This window comes from Sus scrofa, chromosome 7 (genome assembly GCF_000003025.6).
Source record: "Sus scrofa isolate TJ Tabasco breed Duroc chromosome 7, Sscrofa11.1, whole genome shotgun sequence".
Lineage (NCBI taxonomy): Eukaryota > Metazoa > Chordata > Mammalia > Artiodactyla > Suidae > Sus > Sus scrofa.
In genome coordinates, this window is record NC_010449.5 from 100,718,297 (window position 1) to 100,733,882 (window position 15,586).

Sequence of the window (15,586 nt, forward strand, 5' to 3'; positions counted from 1 at the left end):
ATTTTGTCTAAATGTTTTTATTTGAAACAAATAGTTGCACCAAGCAGGAGATTACTTTCCCCACTCCAAATTAAAACAGAGTACAATGGGGCAAACATCATTTGGCAGGACAGTTCCAACAGGTGAACATCCTCTTTCTACTCACTGGGGTTGGGGTAACTATTCGTAAGCAGTTATTCTTAGACAAAATATTAACCCCGAAGTACTAATGTCACTCAGAAGGAAGTGGCCTTAATTTCATGTGTGGGGCAGTATAAATGCCAAAAGGTGGGAGAAGCACAAACACAACCCACTCTTTTAAAAAAACTAAATAATTCAAAGTAGAATTTTTCCATCCCCCCCTTCTGTAATAAAAAGTATTGCTGGGCTCTGACACCCAGATTTGGTTTTCATTCTGGCCATTTTACAAAGTATTCGCCCGTATGACTTGCATCATTAGGGTTATGAATAACAGTTCATACACTGAAGACAGTATCTACTCCTTCCTCCTCTTCTTGCCTTCATGCTCATGTTCCTTGGGGCGACTGCTATCTGAGGGTCTTTTAGAGCCACCGTGCTGTTTGGCTTCTTCCAAAAATTTGTCCAAACCAAAAGGATCTTCCTCAAACTGAACTGGTCCTTCTCGGCCTCTTTGTCTACGGTCTGACCCAGAAAACTCCTTGTCGGGAACGAATCTAGAGAAAAAAGAGAAAGACTATGAACTACTTTACTTTGTTTCCAGTGGCGTGGACACTGAAACTAAGCTGTTTGCCTTGGTACCTGTTAGTCTTTATTCTGGCTTCTAGGTCATCACCATACATGTCCTTGTCCAGATTTTTACTGGGCCTGTAGATATTCTGGGCCATATCTTTACCACCTCTCCAGGCTTGGTCATAAACATTGTAAATTTCATCTTCTCCACCTGCAAAACCACTGTCCATACCCTGTGGAAAATAGACAACATTAAAAATGTACATGTTATTTATTAATAAAATTTGTCAGATTTGTTTCCACTGCATTACGATGGGAACTCCTCATATGGTTTTTATAAGAATTAAGTGAAATAATAAATGAAAGTCTTAGAACAATGCCAGGAACATAAAAAGGACCCAATAACTTATTAAATAGAAGAGCTTACTCAAAATGCTACCTTCACATCTTAAAATCTCCAAGTCATAATTAACTTCCCCTCTATACACCATGAGAATCGTATACTTCTTTATTATTACAGTCTGCTTTGTCTTTATTTACGTACATATATCTTACAGTAGACTTGATGGTTCCTTGAGGGCAAGAACACATCTACCTGGAGTTCCCGTTGTGGTGCAGCAGAAACGAATCCGACTAGAAACCATGAGATTGAGGGTTCGATCTTTGGTCTCACTCAGTGGGTTAAGGATCCGGCATTGCTGTGGCTGTGGTGTAGACCGGCAGCAATAGCTCTGATTAGACCCCTAGCCTGGGAACCTCCATATGCCTCGGCTGCAGCCCTAAAAGGACAGAAGAAGAAAACAAACAAAAACACATCTGCCTTTGCTCTCATTGACTATACAGTAAATAATCAATATTGGGTGAAGTAAAACCCAAAGATACTTCAGGCCTAATGTGTCCTAGCTAGTTAATGACAACTGGGACCAGAAATTAGACTTCCTCACTAGTACTTTAGTTTTATGGCTTCACTTTTTAAAAATCCAAAGTTCATGTTTTTATAGCATTAAGACATTTTTTTTTTTTTCAAAGATCAACAACAACAAAAATAACCTGAGACTTTTGTAGGACACTGGCTCTATTTTAGAAATAAAAGAATCAACCCTTTTGTTTGTTTTCTGTTTTTTTCTTTTTTGGCCACACCTGTGCCACATGGAAGTTCCTGGCCCAAGGACTGCTTCTGAGCCACATCTGTGACATACCACAGCTGCAGCAACACCGGATCCTCAACCCACTGTGCCAGGCCAGGGATAGAACTAGCAATGCTAGAGATGAGCTGGATCATTAACAACCTGTGCCACAGTGGGAACTCCCAGAAGAAAAGTTTTAATCACCTAATTTCTTTCACTTTCTAATAGTGCCTCAAATCTTGGCTAATTCTAAGAGGTCAAATCAGAACTATTTCTACTGTCTCAAGTTACAACATGCAACTTCAAATTTTTTCCTGTCACTATGCCAGCATACTTTAGGCTGATCCAAGCCAATGATACGTTAATTTTCTTTTCCCTGAGGACTGGTATTCACATCAACACTTAAGACATGCATTTTCCTAGACGCTTAGTACCTTGGACTGGTTGAAGAGCCTTTGGTCGTACTGAACTTCATTGGAAGTCCGAGGATTGGGCACACCAAGAGCAATGACTTCACTGATATCTCGGTTTTCATTTCTCTGCAGTTTCGACCTGTTATGAAATACCACGTCACAGAGTGAAAACTCTTCACAGAACAAGCTGAATTTCAAGTTAAATACAACCAATCTCAGAAGCAGAGAAAATGAGTATATCCTGTTCACATCTTGTGAACATATATTCCTTGATAATGCATAATTGGGATGGCAGCTCTTACAGCATTTCAGATACATGATGATTAGATGAGACAGGGTTTTACAATCAGGCTTCCTGATAGTGGAAAAGAACTGCCAAGAGACTGCATTTGCTAAGACCAGTGGCAAAGAGCTTGCTGCTTATGTTTTCTTCTAGGAATTTTATGGTTTAAGGTCTTATATTCAAATTCTTAATCCATTTTGAATTAACTTTTCTTTTTATCTTTTGTCTTTTTAGGGCCGCACCCACGGCATATGGAGGTTCCCAAGCTAGGGGTCGAATTGGAGCTACAGCTGCCAGCCTATGCCACAGCCACAGCAACACCAGATCCGAGCTGCATCTGTGTCGTACACCACAGCATGCCAGATCCTTAACCCACTGAGTGAAGCCAGTGATCGAACCCAAAACCTCATGGCTCCTAGTTGGATTCGCTTCTGCAGCGCCATGATGGGAACTCCTGTTTTGAGTTAATTTTTGTGCATGGTGTAAGATAGTGGTTTGGTTTCACTCTTTTGCATGTAGCTGTCCAGTTTTTCCAACACCATCTACTGAAGAGACTATCCTTTCTCAAGAGAATCATTCTTCATATGGAAGTCTTTAACTTGAGCAATCCCCTTATAATGCATGCTGAGATATAAAACCACTATGGTCTATATCTGCTATTACTATAAAGGGTTAGGGGGTCTGGATACAAATTAGAAACATTTTCAATAAGCTAGAATCAGTTCTTTGCCTAACCACATTTAGTAATTTTATCCTATTAGAATTCTGAGGAAAAAGATGTCAATGACTGGATTACTTGGTATGATTTTTGACATTCAGGTTAACTTAATTCCTCTCCTGTTTCAGTTATATATGCAATCCACATTGCAATGATACCATGGTAACTGTCATAATTTATTTTACTTGAGGCTCAGGTCTTAAAATGATTTCTATAGACAATCTAATTTTCATCCAATCACAAGTTTACACATTTTCTATGTTATCAATTCTCACAGTCACTGTACTAGTTTTAAGGGCTCAATTTATCTACAGAGCCATTTTGATTTTTATAGCTTAGGAATTTCAGACTTAGAGTGTCATTAACTGTGTACTTTCACACTTCACTCCTCTCTCTTCTATACTGTACACTTAAACACAACTCTAAATTCAGATTTTCTGCTCCTCCATGATTCCACTTATTCAGGGAAATGAAATATGCCATTAAACAAAAAAGAACATCACCAGTAGGAATCTGTTTAATATACGACTTGGGAAAATAGATTGTTATCAGCTCATAGGATAATGAGAGCAAGGGAGACTGCTCATTTGGAAAGAAAATGTTTTATATTTGCATTTAACCCTCACTTAGAATTCTTCCTCAGTATCACAGCATTTCTTCCAACTTTTCAGCAATTTCAGTCCTCAGCCTTTGGCAAGCCACAAACTTCACCGAGTTTATTCCAAGTCCCCAAACATGTGTTTCTTTTGTTCTATACAAGTCTGTACCTATTAAGAGCACTCCCAATTTTCCCAAGTAATTTCATAGGAGAGCTTTGTCTTTCTGAATTTGAAGTGAAACTCATGAGAAGAGGCTGACTTTCACTTCTTATAAAACCTGCTCTTCTGCCCCATTGTAGTTGGCAGAGAACTCTGCATGTAAAATGATCTCAATAAAGGTATAGCAGCTATTTCCTGTCTAGAGGAACAGGTACATGATAAATTTGTCTCACCATGTGAAACAGAAGAAGAATAGGCCAGAATAGGCCTATGATTACTTTGTCTCACAAACAACATCTGAATTCCATTTTCTATATCCCCATCATTCTCAAGTCTGACTCTACAAGGTGATGGAAGAAAAGATTACTTCTAGGAATAGTTCTTCTGCTAAGATAGACTAAACAGTTAAACGTAAGAAAATAAGTGCTGATTTATTAAGTTATCACACTAAAGAGGAAAGAGTGAAGCAAATTGGTCTTAGTGGACTTAAACCTTCTCTCTAACAGGTTCATGAAGGCCACTCTTCATGATTTGCATTCATCTCTAACAGCACCTACCTCTTATCAGGAGCTGCCCTGGAAAGATTCCGGTCATGCTGTCTCTCTTTTCGCCTGTCATGCCGGATTTCATCCCTCTCACGTGCCTCCCCATCCTCTGTATGGGCACAATTGAGAATTACTTCATCACTATACTGCCCATTAATGTTTTGAGCAAAAGAATGTTCTTTAACCTTAGAAAAATCCATGAACTTCTCTGTAGACACACTCAGCCCTTCTAATCTTACCTACAGCTAATTGAGAGCCAATGGTATTGGTTTAATTTTTGAATGTGAATTGCAGAATCATGCATGCAGCTAAGTGTTCAGGCATAAAGTCTACTGCTGTCTTTAATTTACTTTGAAATACATCAAGGTAGTAAGATGGATTGATAGATGGAGAGAGAGCTGAGTAGTTGTGATAAAGCAAATTTAGCCATGCTAATTGTTTTTAAAAAAATGTTAACTGTAGAATCTAGGTGGTGAAGGTATGGGTGTTCACTACACAATTCTTTCAACTTTTCTATGTGTTTTTAAAATTTCATAATAAAATATCAGGAAAAAAGAATTATGCAAAGTTCACCCTTATATTTTCAAAGACTGACTTTGAATAAAGAACCTTGTGCTCGTGGTCCACAGGGGCTGCTTGCAACTTGATCTCTACTGTATTTATGTCTATCTTCATTTTCTCTACCTACCTTTTCCAGGCTTAAGGGACAGAGTGTAGATAAAGACGGGATATAGCGCAGAGCATGAGCTCTAGAGACAGCTTGTCTGGATTCAGATCCCGATTTTAAGAGTTCCCTTGTGGTGCAGCAGGTTGGGAATCTGGCATCATGGCTGTGGCTCAGGTTACTGCTGTGGTATGGGTTCAATTCCTGGCCCAGAAACCTCTACATGCCACAGGCATGGCCAAAAATAAATAAATAAATAATCCTGATTCTATGACAGACCAGCAATGTGAAATTGTGCTGATTGCTTAACCCCTCTGAACCTCGTCTCCCTCTTCTGTAAAACAGTGACAGTAATAGTATGACTGCATAGGGCTGCTGTAAGGATTATATAAGGTACTGTGTGTAAAGTGCTCAAAATGGTGCCTGCCATAATAAGCACTCAAAAAATAGCTTTTTATTAATATCTGGCAAGAGGTTTTTAAAACTTTTAATGTCTCAATCTTTTTTTTTTTTTTTTAAATTGCTATTCTGTTGGTTTTTAAAATCAGTTTAGAGAAGTTAGATATAGGGGAGTTTTTCACTTTGAATTACCTTCAGTGGCTAGGTATACAACAGGGAGGTTTTTTTATTTTGCCTCATTGAGTCGTTTCTGTATGATTCAAGCAAGTGGATTACTACTTACAACCCTCGTTACTTCTCTAGAGTTGAACTCTAGACTCCTATAACCAAACTGCCTGCTTGATACCTCCATTTCAAACTTAACACATTCACAACTAAACTCCTAGTCTTTCTCTCCCTAACCTCTTTCCCCTGTTAGTAATGGCAACTCAATCCTCAATTTCTTAGGTCAAAAGTTCTGTAGTCATCCGTGACTCCTTTTCTCTCATTCCTTACCTAATCTATAAGCAAACTGTATCAGCTCTCCTTCCAAATCTGACCATGTTTTCACTATCTCTCATTAGTATCTCTCATCAGGATTACTGAAGTAGCCTCCCAAATGGTTTCCCTGCTTCTCCAAATAGCCATTCCATCGTCTTCTAATATATGCAAGATCATGCCACTCTACTCAAAACCCTTGAAATTGCTTCCCTTGTTACTTGAAGTAAAAACCATGTTCTTACAATGGCTAAAAGGCACACAAGATCTGGCCACTCTACCCTAACTACTCCGACACCTCCTCTCCTACTACTTAGCTTTCTCACGCTAATCCAGCCATACTGGCCTCCTGCTTCTCCTTGAGCACACCAGGTATACACTGAACTCAGGGCCTCTGCACTTGCTGTTCCTTTTATCTGGGATGCTCTTGCCTCAGATGTCCACATGGCTCACTTCCCTACTTACTTGAGTGTTTGTGCTAATGTTACCACCTTGGAAGTGAGGCCTTTTCTGATCACGTTCTCCTTCTCACATATTTATATCCCTTCTGTTTTATTTTTTATCCATAACGGCTACTATCTTCTAATATATTATATATGATTAACTTTTTGGGGTCTGTCTTCACTCAAATGTTCACTGTTATATCTATCTGTGTAGTAGAAAACTTTGTGTCTAATAGAGAACCTTCACATAGTAGGTGCTCAATATGAATGAATGAATGATTATACTAGTCTAAGATTTATTAATGAAAAAAAAACCACCCTCATAATTTTCTTGCACTAGAATTAGTCTTCTCACTCTGAATTAATATACTAATGTAGTTTACTAAATTTAAACTGGAGAGAAAAATACTGGCAGATTTGATTAAACGCCTACAAGACAGAAAAACTGGATTCATTTTTTACCATATAGGTGAGCTGAATTATTCAGTTGGTGATCTCATTTCTCTAAGTTTCAAGAAAATTAAAATTAGAGAAAATCAAGCCTATCATTTGAGTATTAAGTGATTTTAAAATTATTTATTTATATATTTGATGTTTTTTTGGCCGTGCCTGTAGCATATGGAAGTTCCTGGGCCAGGGAATCAAACCTGTGCCCCAGCAGTGACCCAAGCTGCTGCAGTGACAACACTGGATCCTTAACCTGCTGCACCACAAGAGAACTGCGAGTAATATGTGATTTTTAAAAGTATATTGCTAGTTAGAACTCTAAAACTTCTGGTGTATTCCAATATTAAAGCTCCACATTTATATATACATTCTCTGTTTTCTACCACTTCAGCTTAATAAGGCAGAAATTACTTTCCTTTTTACATTATTTCTGAGAAACCCACTTTTTCTTCATATGTACATATTGCTTCTGTACACAGTTAAAAAAAAAGATTTTAAAAAATGAGATATATATTGTCCACAAAGTAAATCCAATAAGTAGTGAGTATGTCATACCTTTTTCCACATGGGTTTTGATCCCAGCTCTTCTCTCCCTGGCTTTCTGGGCCATTTCTCTAAGTTTCTCTTCATGTTTCTCTTTTTCTTTTTGAGCCATCTTTCTCTCTACTTGAGCACGCATTTCCACAGCTTCACGAGCCTATTAATTCAAATTTATTATTACTGATAAAATAAAGATTCTTGTCCATCAAAAGATAACTTCCTAGAAGACAGTGTAAACTTAGTATTATCACTCTGGGAAATGTTTTAGTGGCTGAAACTATACTGACCCCAATCAATCTTTTAAGTCAGTGTTTCACTAATGCTTTCTCAGAAACAATCTAAAAAATAAAATTAAACAAGATTCCAATAAAGCAATTTTCAACATTAATAATAGGAACTGTTTATATTTTCAAAATCAATCAGATCACCTCAAAATAAAGCCTTAGCGTAGATGTGCAAGAAATAATTTTGTAAGTTAAAGGTGCTCACTGTGGTACAGAAGACATACTTTTCTATGTTTTATATACACACCATGATGTATGTAAACTTCAAAGACACATATTAATACTATAATATTAATAGACAGCCAATACTATGATTAGCATTTTCCATAGCATTCATTAGAATGTTTATTTGCCCTTCCCTGCTACTGACCTTCTGGGAGAAATCTACATTTAAAATAGAGAAAAATTATGAAACCTACAAAGAGCAGATGGCAATCTTCACAAACTGGGATCAGCCTAGTGATCCATTATTCTGGAACGTTGTAAGGAAGCTGAATCACCAGTGGTGGGATATGTGTATGAGTCTACAAAGGCTGAGACCAGGCACAGAGCTGCAACCAGCACCTGTCAAATCCGGAACAGGTGAGAGCCTCTTTAGGTACTAAGCCATGCAGCTAAAATAACAGTATCTTGGGTGACTGAGAATGGATTTACAAATTATCAAGTGCGTTAAACAATTTAACTATACTAGACCCACCTTCCGATCAGCAATGTAAAGGGCTTCAGCCAATTTTGCAAAGTTTTCATTGATGTGAACTGTCTGCAGTCCTCTTCCATCAGCAGCCAGACGTTTATCTAAGGGAATTGTATAACCCTAGGGTGAAAGAAGACGGAAATCACTGGTCATAGAAGAGTGGTAAAAGATTCTTTAAAATTAAATTTAAATGTCTATTTTGATAACTGTTTAATTAAAGTTCTTTTCCTTCACAATTAAGCAACAACGCCAACAGTTAACACTGACTTTTGTGTGGAGGACTGTTTAAGCACGTTACATCCCTGGTCTCATTTAACCTTCACAACAACTCTATGATTAAATTCTATTAATTAAATTTCAGAGATAAAGATACTCAGGTAAAGACCTTAGGTAATTATCCCCAAGGTCACACAGTTAATAAACAGATGAGTTAGGTCTTAAAACTTGGGCAGTGAGATTTCAGAGTCCAAGTTCTGGGAATACAGATTTTTCATCTTAAAATTGTGGATTATAATAAAAGAAAATCAGTATCAAATAGCTAAATAGTTGTTCATCAAGTAAATGTAACAGTCACACAAAGGTAAAACAAAGCACTTAAATCATAGTGTTTATAGGTAGCTTAATCTGCAGTAGCAATTTTTTTTTTTCTTTCTGGCTGCACAGTGGCTTGATGTGGGATCTCAGTTCCTAGAACAGGGACTGAACCTCGGCCACAGTGATGAAAGCACTGAATACTAACCAATAGACCACCAGGCAACTCCCCTGCCGTACTGCTTTAATGACTTGTCAGGTTCTTGGAACCCCGTTTTAGTAAATGGAAAAAAGTCCGCTAGACAACTAAGATTGTGCGTGCTGAAGTTTTGCATCCTATTTCAACTCAAGAAATATGTTCGAACATTCATGTAACTTGCCAGCTTAGCTTTATTTTTCCAGATTTCTGACTAAACTCTCAAATAATGATCTCTACTACAAGATCTTTATTCCCAATGCAATGAATTGTTATAGAGTCAGCTCAAGATACCCCAGAATTATATAGATATTAATCAATCCAAATTAGATCACCCAACAATCTTTTTGTTTCAGGATGAGTATATAACTTCCTTTAAGAAATAATTTACATTTAAACCATGGGTTAAGATGGCCTTCTTCAGCTATCAAAAACAGAGTAATGAAATACGACTTGGAAGAAAAGGGGAAATAGTGATCAGGAAATTTATTCTGCATTATTTTATAGCTTCTTCATGACTCCTGGAAGTTTTGATGATTAGTAGAGATATATAGGATTTAAAAAGCTCACACATGCCCTGTTTTATAATAAAGTTACTTAAATTGGTTCGACTCCTTTCAGGAAGAATTTTAGATATAAATTTGAATTTTCTAAAGAATACTATCTCTCACTGATATGTTATTTTATTCCATCCATTCCTTCCCTACAACCTTCTGATACCTACAATTTACTCAGAGAATCTACATGGTATTCATGTGCCTGTCATTCTAACGTTTTTACTACATTAAAAAAGAGAAAAGTCATATAAACTGGGTCTACCTTCTTGAAAACCTTCAGCTAAATGAGATGCTGAGGTTTCAACTAAAGTTACCCAGGCTGAAGGTCCTTCCTGGGTATTTTCCAGGAGGTTATGATACTAAGAGATTGATTTTATGACAAGTTAATTACCTTTGCATTTTTCCAGTTTGAAATACAAGGAGGAATCTTCCACTCTTGTTGTTCCTTGACGGTCATCTGAGTTGAGAAAAGAGAGAAAGAAAAGACATTTTTAGATTTATAATCCAGCTAAAAAATCTAACCCTAATCTTTCTCTTCAAAGACAGCTCAATATACACTGACATATGGATGGATTTAGCCAAAGGCCCTAATTCCATTTGTTTAGTGGCACTATATACTATATTCGCATATCATGGATTCTAGTAATAACTGTAATATAAAAAATGGAAAATAATCTATGAATAATTTTTGGCAGTAATAAATGCTGATTAGTATTTTTACAGATTTAGAGTGGTGGGGGAGTTCCCTTTGCGGCTCAGCGGAAACAAACTCGACTAGTATCCATGAGGACATGGGTTTGATCCCTGGCTCTGCTCAGTGGGTTAAAGGATCCAGCATTGCTGTGACCTGTGGTGTAGGTCACAGACATGGCTCTGCTGTGGCTGAGGCATAGGCCGGTAGCTACAGCTCCAATTCAACCCTTAGCCTGGGAGCTTCTGTATGCCTCGAGCGCAGCCTAAAAAGACCAAAAGAAAAAAAAAGTTAAAAAAAAAAAAAAAAACTTCAGCTGAAAATTTGTTCTTATTTTTATTTTTAAAAAGTTTATGGCCTCACCTATGGCATATGGAAGTTCTCAGGCCAGGGACTGAATCCGAGCCACAGCTGCAACCTAAGCTGCAGCTGTGGCAATGTTGGATCCTATAACTCACTTCATTAGGCCACGAACTGAACACACACATCCGCAGTGACCTGAGCCTCTGCAGTTGGATTCTTAACCCAATGCACCATAGCAAGAACTCCTGAAAACCTGTTCTTTTAGTTGTGTAATAAAACACAGCTAAAAAACAGTCACTTGGAATATCAATCACATACCTAATGATCCCAGGTACTTATTTCCTATAACTATGATGATATCCTTCTTGTCAAAGAGCAGACCCTTTTCATTCCATTAAAAGCAGGAATCAGGTTAATAATTAAACTAAGAGCTAACATTTTACATACATTCTCATAGGCACTCTGAAACTATGCATTATAGTTCTGGGTAGGTTCCTATTGATTTTGAAAAATATTAAAGAAACAATAAGTGGTGAAATGTAACTATACAAGCATCTATTCTTTATTCTATGGGAGTTTATTTATAAATTTAGTAATCATGACTACAAAAAAAGAAAAATTTCAAACTAGAGCTAAGATTACCTTTCGGCTAGGAGAATGCATCACAGGTGCAGGAGGAGAAGGTGGTCCCCGGGGAATTTTCTTATTAATCCTGAAGGATAAAGCAAAGCACAGCAGTGATAAACATTTTTCTTTTTTAGTTAATTTGTCTCAAGCCTCCCCTCCTCGCTTTTATTATGTAAAGTGTCGAACAGATATCAAACAGATACATTCGTGTATATTGAATGTTATCTGTCCATCTATTATATAGTAGTGTGCAGCTGCAGCAATGCAGGATCTTTAACTGAGCTGGGCTAGGGACTGAACCTGCATCTCAGGGCTCCAGAGACTCTGCTGATCCTGTTGAGCCACAGCAGGAACTCCATGATTCTATTTTAGAAGGTTCCTTGGGAAAGGCAAAGTGGGAGTTTTGAAGGGCATCCTAAATTCAAGTCCTCATATAAATGTCCAGACTCTAAGTGTGAGTAGGGTTATCATATTGTAAAATGCCTAGGTAGCAATTCAGGGGGAAGATAGTTGTTTTCCTCAAAAGTTGTTTTGCTCATCACAACCACTCAGCTTCAATAATTATTAAAACACAGCCAACTCTGTCATCATCATTAACCACTTCTCCACAATATCATCTCATCGAGTAATATATTCCTTCCTTTAAAAAAAAACAAAACAAAAAAACCAGAGTTCCCATTGTGGAGCAGTGGTTAACGAATCCAACTAGGAACCATGAGGTTGTGGGTTTGATCCCTGGCCTTCCTCAGTGGGTTAAGGATCTGGTGCTACCGTGAGCTGTGGTGTAGGTTGCAGACGCAGCTTGCTCCCAGATGTGGCTCGGATCTGGCATTGCTGTGGCTGTGGCGTAGGCTGGCAGCTGTAGCTCCGATTAGACCCCTAGCCTGGGAACCTCCATATGCCACTAGTGCGGCCCTAAAAAAAGGACAAAAAAAAAAAAAAAAGCTTTCCTGAGGTACAACCAATGTGCAGTCAATTATACATACTTAAAGTGTCAGCTGGATTAACTTTTGACACATGTAAAGACCTGTGAAACCATTACCAATCAAAATATACATTATTCCCAAGTTTCTGCATGCCCCTTTGCCTATCCCTCTTCTTCCTCTCCTCATCTCTTCAGCTTCCCGCCTTCCCTAAAGGCAACCAATGATCTACTTCCGAGCATTATAGTTTTGTCTGCCTTTTCTAGAGTTTTATATAAAAGGAATTTATAGTATATACACTTGTTTTTGTTTGGCTTCTTTCACATAGCATAACTGAAATTTACCTATGTTATTGCATTTATTAAAGTTTATGTCTTGTTTTTTTCTTTTGCTTTTTTCGGGCCGCACCCATGGCACATGGAGATTCCCAGGCTAGGGGTCTAATCGCAGGTACAGCAGTCGGCCTACACCACAGCCATAGCAATGTAGGATCCGAGCCACATCTGTGATCTACAGCACAGAGGTCACGGCAATGCTGGATCCTTAATCCACTGAGTAAGGCCAGGGATCAAACTTGCAACCTCATAGTTCCTAGCCAGATTCGTTTCCACTGTGCCAAAATGGGAACTCCAAAGTTTATTTCTTTTTATTGCTCCATACTATTCCATGTATAGATGGATTTGGATGTTGGACATTTTCCTCCTTTGATATCTTTTTAAAGAACAGTGCTCCCTTCCCATGAAACCACCTACTTACTTGAACCTTGGAGGCTCCATTGGATCTTTCTGCATTTCTACCATCCGAATAACTCTCTGTTTAGCTCCAGAGTTGAAAGCCACTCCTTGTTGAGATGGTGTGTATCTGAAGAATGTACATGAAATAAAGGTGTTACTAGTTCAAGTTTTCAACAGATATTTTTCTTCTATTAGAATCCTAAACTGAACTACACTGTCAATTACTTTCACAAGATAAACTGCAAAGTATTTAGGCAGAACAGATAGTAATGGAGATAAGAAAACTAACAGCAATTGTGAGTTACAAGCAAAATGTAAACTAGAGTTGTATTAGTTTGGAAATAATCCATCCCAGTCCCTTTTGAACCATGGAAGGCCCAGTGCTCAATTTCATGGATAAGAGGTCTAGAAAATAGTACCTGTTTGTATGCCTGCATTTGAGGAAAAAATACCCCATAATATTCTCAGCAAGCAACTTAGAGTTAGTAGTTTTTTGACTAATCATAGGTTGTAAAACAGAAAAATAATGGCAGCTGCTCTACCAGCTCTGAATTTTCCCTTAATATTTATAGGTAAATCATCTTTCTACACAAAGATTTTTAGTGGAGTAAAATCCCTTAAAATTTAGAAGTATTCGAAGGATGGCTATTATTATATAAGTGATATTATTAATATTTATAATACACTATTAATATTTATAATATACTATAATCAATTATTATACAATTATAATATCATTGTATTATAATACACACACACACATCTGGCCACTCCCATGGCATATGGAAATTCCCAGGCCAGGCTCTGAATCTGCACCACAGCAGCAACTCAAGCCACAGCAGTGACAAGGCCAGATACTTAATGCTCTAAGCTACCAAAGAACTCCTTGTATTATACAATATTAACAAAATATTAATGTTATTACATAAATATATAACATGCTAATGTTACTGCATATATTATATAAATAGATACTATATAAATGTAAATATATATTGTTATAAATATAAATGAAAATTTATAAATAATCATTACAGTTTGGATTATACACTATAATTGTTAATTTCCTTTTGTCTTTTTTTTTTTGCTTTTTAGGGCTACACCTGTGGGATATTGAAGTTCCCAGGCTATGGGTTGAATCAGAGCTACAGCCTCTGGACTATGCCACAGCCACAGAAATGCAGGATGCATGCTGAGTCTGCAACCTACACCACAGCTCATGGCAATGCCAGATCCTTAACCCACTGAGTGAGGTCAGGGATCGAACCCACACTGCATGGTTACTAGTCAGATTTGTTTCTGCTGAGCCACCATGGGAACTCCAACATAACTGTTAATTTCTAAAAACAAAAAAATCTTTAAGACAGCAAAACAGCGAATATATTAAAAAATTCTGCTTTCAACTGTCTGTACAAAGAGTCAATAGACTTCAAGTCATCATTCAAAAAAATCGCATTTATAATTGTGACTATGGAGAGTGAAAGAATACCAGGAACTCCAATTCCATTTACTTCCAACATGAAACTTAAAAACTTCCAGGCATGATTCATACCGGATATACTGAGCAGGAGCCAGTTTATCAGCTGCTCGGACTGGCATGGCAGCAGCAACTTTCTGCGATACAGATTTTTCTAAAGCTACCCTTGTCTTTTCTGTTATCTGAAAAAAGAAACACCATATTGAGTGGTTTGGAAGTTACTAAAGATGTAAATAAAGAAATAAAGATGTAAATATATGTATGAAATAATTATGTATATCAATTCTTAGTTACCTCTTTAATGGCTTCTTCATCAGGTCTTTGCAGGTCTGGGTCATCTGCATTCATGACTTCCTTGGGAACCAGGTCAGTGTACTTGCTATAAATGACCTAAAATGTTCAAACACAAGCAGGCTTAAGAAAAGCAATGAAAAAAGCAACCTCATTAAGTCATTTCAGAAGTCAACATGTCCTCTCAGCACACTTATAAATTTAGGACACAGATTTTGTCTTTTAGATTTTAAAACCAAGGAAGCTTAAAATATATACACAAATTGCTGCCCTGGCTATAAAAGTTAATAATTTTCCTCTGACCTCATGCATTTAAATTATTTTAGATCTTCTAATCAAGTCAGTATCCAAATAAATTGTGCCAACAAAATCTTATGCATCAATGATCCCTATTTTTGAGGCTCACTAGGACTTGAAATTAATGATGATATAAATTGCCTATAGCACCATTATCTTGGATTAAATGCTCATTGAAATTTAAGTCAGGTTACTGAATAATTTCCAAATTCAGTGGGCCTAAAAAATATCATTGACCTCACCCTACTTATAATGTTTGTCTTTTATGGCATCAACTCTATTCATAGGCTAAGAAAATGAACATATGCTATGATCAAAAAACCCAGAACACTTTCTTCCATAAAAAAATTAAATATAACACCTTATTTTACACTCATTATCCAAATTTAGGACTGGTATCTGATTAGTAGGTCTCTGCCAAATACTGCCAAATGGAGTATTACTGACTTTCATGTACATCTCTACTTCTTGAACACT

At 37.3% G+C, this 15,586-nt stretch overlaps 1 protein-coding gene across 1 annotated transcript in view; it reads right to left on the bottom strand.

Moving 5' to 3' along the window:
- Window positions 2-15,586, bottom strand: part of SNW1 (SNW domain containing 1) — a 31,117-nt gene continuing 15,532 nt past the window's right edge. The window contains exons 4-14 of the mRNA XM_021099555.1: window positions 14,816-14,911; window positions 14,597-14,703; window positions 13,067-13,171; window positions 11,403-11,472; window positions 10,158-10,223; window positions 8,486-8,602; window positions 7,520-7,661; window positions 4,547-4,643; window positions 2,252-2,369; window positions 760-923; window positions 2-674 (exon numbers count right to left, since the gene is read on the bottom strand). Of these exons, the coding sequence (XP_020955214.1) occupies window positions 476-674; window positions 760-923; window positions 2,252-2,369; window positions 4,547-4,643; window positions 7,520-7,661; window positions 8,486-8,602; window positions 10,158-10,223; window positions 11,403-11,472; window positions 13,067-13,171; window positions 14,597-14,703; window positions 14,816-14,911 (1,281 nt within the window). The 3' untranslated portion in view covers window positions 2-475. The remainder of the gene's footprint in view (window positions 675-759; window positions 924-2,251; window positions 2,370-4,546; window positions 4,644-7,519; window positions 7,662-8,485; window positions 8,603-10,157; window positions 10,224-11,402; window positions 11,473-13,066; window positions 13,172-14,596; window positions 14,704-14,815; window positions 14,912-15,586) is intronic.